The 5740-nt window shown below is 35.4% G+C and overlaps 1 protein-coding gene across 1 annotated transcript; it reads right to left on the reverse strand.

Annotated features, from left to right (window-relative positions):
* Positions 1 to 696: 696 nt before the first annotated feature.
* Positions 697 to 5398, reverse strand: LOC143562524 (ubiquitin carboxyl-terminal hydrolase 15-like). Its single transcript, XM_077050301.1, has 13 exons — positions 4886 to 5398; positions 4067 to 4427; positions 3685 to 3985; positions 3469 to 3608; positions 3210 to 3298; positions 2990 to 3075; positions 2739 to 2895; positions 2507 to 2630; positions 2239 to 2396; positions 2061 to 2145; positions 1713 to 1925; positions 1564 to 1625; positions 697 to 1101 (listed from the first exon to the last, which is right to left on the reverse strand). The coding sequence occupies exons 1-13, from the start codon at positions 5176 to 5178 to the stop codon at positions 843 to 845; spliced, it is 2328 nt and encodes a 775-aa protein (XP_076906416.1). The 5' UTR covers positions 5179 to 5398; the 3' UTR covers positions 697 to 842.
* Between the last annotated feature and the right edge of the window lie 342 nt (positions 5399 to 5740).

A 5740-nucleotide genomic window follows, 5' to 3' on the forward strand; every position in this document is an offset into this window, starting at 1 on the left:
ACCCAACCTCCACTGCGAGTCCTCAAAACACCTTCGATGCTAATCCAGATGCCCAACGCATCAACCAACCAAGCGGACACTTATGTGATCTTGTCTGTCATCACCATCGCTTAGCCATCTTTTAAGAACACTTGAGTTTCGTACACATGCTAATTGTCTAGCGTCAAATCCACTCGAATAACACTTCTCAATTCTCACAAGGTCATCTTTCGAGGCTCCACGCATAGCCCTTGGTTGCCAGACAGCTAGTCATTCCGTCCCACTTATTTATACATCCCACTTGTTTCGTCCTGCCATGAAGCCTCAACTCACAACAAAAAACATAACTTGATATAATAAAGGTGTGCATTTTGAAATAAAAGTAACATGTTGGTGCTAACCATATACCAACTTTAATCCAAAGAAAATAATAACTCTATAAATCCAAATGCCTCATTTACATAACAATTGGAAAATTTGAAGCACTAATACCTACCACTATTCCAAAAATCTTTCAACAATAATTTAAACCACTTCTACATACCATGCATGCATACCATCTATGTATATAAACCACAATGGTTATGGTTATGGTTACTACAACCACTACAAGAAAAAGCTTCACTTGAAGAACAACTAGCCTTCTCTGTATTATGTAATCTATAAGGCGGGTTACCCGTTTCATAGCTTTTCAAAACGGATCTTTTCTCCTCATCGACGAATCTCGTGTGGGCCCGACTTCTTGAAAACCTGCTACGCGAGACTGTGTTATCATTGAGGTTATCATGAGGGGTGTAAAGGGTGTTGAAGATTGAAGAGATCGGGTCGGTGTTGTTGCTGTCGTTATAGTCAACGGTGCTAAACTAGTCGCGGGTGCTTTCGGTAGTGAAAGACGCGTCGTCTGAGCTTGTGAATATTGACCAGTCGCTAGATGTGGCGTCTGAAAAGTCAACGTTTGATGGTCTTGTGTAGTTGGGATGGGTTCCAGTCAAACCTCCTTGGAAATATGTTGACTCTTGGTGGTGATAGAAGGTTGACTTTGGCGGTTTTGACTTTGTAAAGCTGGAAGCTTGGTGTTTGGAGTGTTTCCGGCTGTGACTTCTCGGGGGACGAGGGGATGATCTGCAAGAAACATCAAATATTTTCTTAAAAACTGACTAGTAACCGAAATAAAAGACAAAACCAAACCCAACCCAAAACGTCAGTGTGGTTTTACGTTTTCTAAAAAACCAAATTTCCGGCTCGGTTTTGGTTTTGCATCTAAAAAAACCGAACCGGTATAAATGCTTAAACGGTATAGCCCAAAAAAATTTTGCCCAATTGCCCAAATATATAGTAACATCTTATCATTAATTAAAAAAAACTTTAGGCACAAAGTTTCAAGCCCAAATTCTTTATTTTGGGCCGATTTTCTCGGTCCAAAATTTTCAAGCCCAAATGGCCAAATCGAAAAAACCGAACCAAACCCATTATGGAAACCGATATAATCGAACGGTTTTCAAAAACCCAAAAACCGATATTTTGGTTTTTAGTTCGGTTTGAGCCCAAAACCGACCGTACACGCCAGTAAACTAGATTGTTTACCTCATGTAAAACAATATGTATGCACCTTCTGACATCACCTGGTTCAAAGACACTCGGTGAACCTGCAACTCAGGAAGACGTTTATTGTGACTTGAAGAACAAGAAAAAAGATAATAATTAGTATGTCATAAAATTATGAGGTTAATCACCTGAGAATCATCTATTCTTGACCAATTTCCTTGAAGATCTTTCACATATGATATATAGTGACCGGAAAACGATGCATTCATTGTGTCCAAATGCACCACAACGCCATAAAGCAAGTATAAAGGAGGAATGTCATCTTTTCCCGTCATAAACGGGATCATGTCCAACATTTCAGGATACGCGATACACTTATTTAACTTTCCATAATTGCCCTCCTGATAATAACCGAAACGCTAAATCAAAATCTTTACAGAAACAATAATTCTTTAACGATGATGCCAAATTACTCAAAAAATGTTTTTCCATTAATAGAAAGTTATGTTCGGTGAATAAAAAATGAAGTCAAATACCTGAAACCTCTTTAATACAATTGTTAATACATTTGGAGCTTCATGTATAGCCAATTGCTTTCGAGCCCGAACATAAGAAGCACACCTTCAAAATAAAAAATTTGTACTTTTTAAATTTCAATATAAATAAACAAGCCCAATAAATATATAAAGGTTTCAATATAATTAAGCAACAAACCTTCCACATCTATACATGTTTTCTCCATCCAAATCTTCCGGGCTTGTGAATTGGGTTAATGCATCTTCTAAAGAGTCGACCCGTCCATATATCTCTAGGGTAAGGTCCATAAAGTTCTCAAATTTATCCGATTCATGATGGCATTTTAGACATTCGACCTAGTATTCAAAATAATATATTTTAGTCAATTTGAAAAGAAAAAAAATATATGCCTGCTACATTTGTTTTTTCGGAAAGTAACCCATAAAATGCAAGAAAGACGTTCCACCTTTGACCGGAGTTGACCACCAAAAGTATGTTGAATAAAAGTTGTTTCTTGCAATAGAGGATCAACTACATCTTCCCCACCCAAACCCTCCAAACATATAGATTGCATCGTGGTGATCAAAAGCCTAAAAAACGAAACATAAAAAATCAGAACTAATATTAAATATGTAACATGAACTTCAAATTGAAAAGCTTTAAGATTACAAAAATGGTGTTTAAAAGCATTAACCAACCTTAAAAATTCATGTGCGTCTTCTTGACTTCCGTCACCAATTTGGAAACTATTACTTCGCATATGCAAAAGGATGTTGCTAAGAGACAACGGCTCGCTGCTTAACATCATCACATAGTGCTCAAGTTCACACATTAGGCACCAACTTTTTGCACAACCTAATGAAAACAAGATAAATGATAAAAAAAAATGAATCAATGAAATTTATAGTCCAAATTTAGTTGAGATGTTAGAATGAAAAGCACAAATTACATTTTCTTGAATGTGATCTATGAAGCAAATAGATAGTCAAAGGTTTGGTAGTCATCAAGCATTGCATCACAGCATTTGCATAACAACTGCAAGAAACATAGTTAATGAGGATTAAATGTGTTCCTAAACGAGATAGATTGATTATTGAGATAAATGTAAAATTACCAAACTACCCCTAACTTTAAGCAAATAGATAGGCAAAGGCTTTATGGTAAAGTACCTATTTCCACAATTTATAAGTCCCCTTGGAGAAAAGTCAAACGCTTCATACTCAAAGTACTTCAAAAACTCATCATACGGAAATAGCATCTGAAATTGTGAAAAAGTATTACTTTAGCAACATTCAGTATAAATGACGTATTGGTGGGCCCGTGAGTTAACAAAGGCCACTAAACCAGCATAAGTTGATTGGGCCCGGAGTCTTCCCTGTCGAGTATCAAAAATATATATAATGAGGTGCAAAAGGTAACTTAGTTTACTTTTATTTTCTTATGCTTGTCACCGTTGACTTCTGAAGTTTCCACTCTGCCATGCTTTGTTGACTTCTTTAGACCAATCATCTTCATAAAACCCTTACTAATGATGCCACCGCCTTTTGCATTACTCATTTGTGAACCATCTGCAACATGTCATATGAAAAACAGGATTATACTTTAGCTAGATAAAATCAAAATTCATGATATCCTGAAGCTTACCCGGCTCATCAGCAATTTGGCCCGAATTTTCGATTCTTGAACACGTTTGATCGTTTGAGAATTCCACTGTTGATTTTTCTAATTTCTGCAATTTGCTTCCAGAGGAATACGATCTTGATTTTATCATATTACTCTTCTTCGGTGGGCATCTCTCTGTTTCCATATCTAACGATTGTGCACCATTTTGACCAAACATTATCGAGTCATGTTGACCGTTTGACTTTATCCCCTCGTGCTTCACACCAACAATATCAGCATTGTTTCTTTCTGGAATAACTTCTTTTGAATGACTCCGTTTGGACTGCATTCACCAATTTTACCATAAAATCATAAAAATAGTAAAATTACCATAAAAATATATGAAAATAAAATAAAAACTCACCTTATGTCTTATATAAGTTTCCTTAAATGGTGTATTATTATCATATGAGGTGGAACATGTGTCGGGTACCGAATCTAACACATCAGAATCTTCTCTTGAAACTTCCTTATTACTTTTGTAACGGTTTCGTTTATCTGAAGATTTTATTTCTGAAACAGGCCCACAAGATGCCTCAAAAGAATCATCTATTTCATGCCCAATATTGGAATTTAAGTTTTCGGTTATCGGTACTTGTTCATTAACGGAAAATAAGTCATCATTTGATGCTGATTTAGGAGACGAACATCCACTATGAACCTCTAATAGTTGACACTCATGTTTATGAACTTGCCTCCAATGAAGTATTTGACACTTGCCCGAACTGCATGAATGTAATGAATTAATAATAACAATAATAACAATAATATAATAACAGATTACATAATAAATATTAAAAAAACACCACAAATGACCATCTTTTTAAGCGAACCAAACAAAAGTTTGCTTATATTTGTTTATTTAATAAGCAAACGAACATGAACAAAGAATTTTGTTCATTTAGTTAAACTCGATCGTTCATCCATGTTAAATAACTTTTTAGGCCCAACACATTGTTGTTCGCATTAACTTTGAATTAGTTTTAGCTCAGTTATGTACTTATGTTCTTTCATAGTTAAGTTCATTCTGTTACATCCATGAAATATTCACTTATACTGTTAATGAACAAACATAAACGAACATGAACACGTACATTTTCTTAGCGAACGAACACGGACATGCTCCGTTCGGGATGCATTATTCAAAGCAAATGCAAAACACAAACCGTTGAATTAAACGTACCAATATCGAACCATTTTGCAGCGTGCGCAACGAGTCGTCGCGGGATTACAACATCTAGCACATTCATGAAATCTATTAACAACCTTCGACACCGACACAACCGGTACATCAACAGCTGCAATCATACACTCAGCCCTTAAAGATTCTTGTGCAGCAATCTGAGCAAGAACCCTAATTTTATCTTTCTTTCTTGAAACCTCACTCCATTTTCCCAACAAAATGTAAGCAACAATCGGAAGCACAACGAACACTAAAAATAGGCCCAGTAAATCGGTTTCCTTCGGATGGAGCATGGCCCCACCAGCATACTCATGTCCAACTTCACCCCACAAACTGTTTTAACCGAATCACGAATCGGTTATATTCAAGATTCTTATATTAATAACAGATTAAGCTCACTGCAAATAAAGAGAACTAAATTAGAGCATAAATCATAAAAACCCTTAATTTAATTTGGAAAAAAAACATATTCTTGAAGTACAAAAATGGTAAACAAGTATCCATTTGACCTAATTTTTTATTTGGGCTTTTCTTTTTTAGGGAAACTAAAAGAAATAGATAACTTCAGTTGGAGGAAACTGAAACTGAAACCTAAACAAACAAGTAACAATCTTTCCAATAAATCAGTAAACAATGGCATTTGGCATAACTTATCTAGGGTTAAAAATTGGGCAAAACATATAAAAATCAAAACTTTAAGTCAAAACTGTAAGAAAAACACAAAACCCAAGATCAAGAACCAAAAACCCAGATGAAATCAAGCAAAAAAAAAAGCAAGAAATGGGTTGAATTTAATTAGGGTTTTGATAAATTTTGTACCTTTTTTTGCTCAAGAACAAGAAAATCTAAAACCCC

The sequence above is a fragment of the Bidens hawaiensis genome, unplaced genomic scaffold (genome assembly GCF_021521415.1).
Source record: "Bidens hawaiensis isolate Kalapana, Puna unplaced genomic scaffold, B.hawaiensis_p1.1 tig00021030_1, whole genome shotgun sequence".
NCBI classification, from domain to species: domain Eukaryota; kingdom Viridiplantae; phylum Streptophyta; class Magnoliopsida; order Asterales; family Asteraceae; genus Bidens; species Bidens hawaiensis.

Bases quoted from the DNA above. Each gene is read 5' to 3' on its own strand.
- LOC143562524 (XM_077050301.1), bottom strand. From the start codon at position 5,178: ATGCTCCATCCGAAGGAAACCGATTTACTGGGCCTATTTTTAGTGTTC. The intron at 2,146-2,238 runs GTTTGTTGCTTA...TTTATTTTGAAG, and splicing joins AACATGTATAGATGTGGAAG to GTGTGCTTCTTATGTTCGGG. The intron at 1,926-2,060 runs GTATTTGACTTC...GGTTATTATCAG, and splicing joins TTGTATTAAAGAGGTTTCAG to GAGGGCAATTATGGAAAGTT.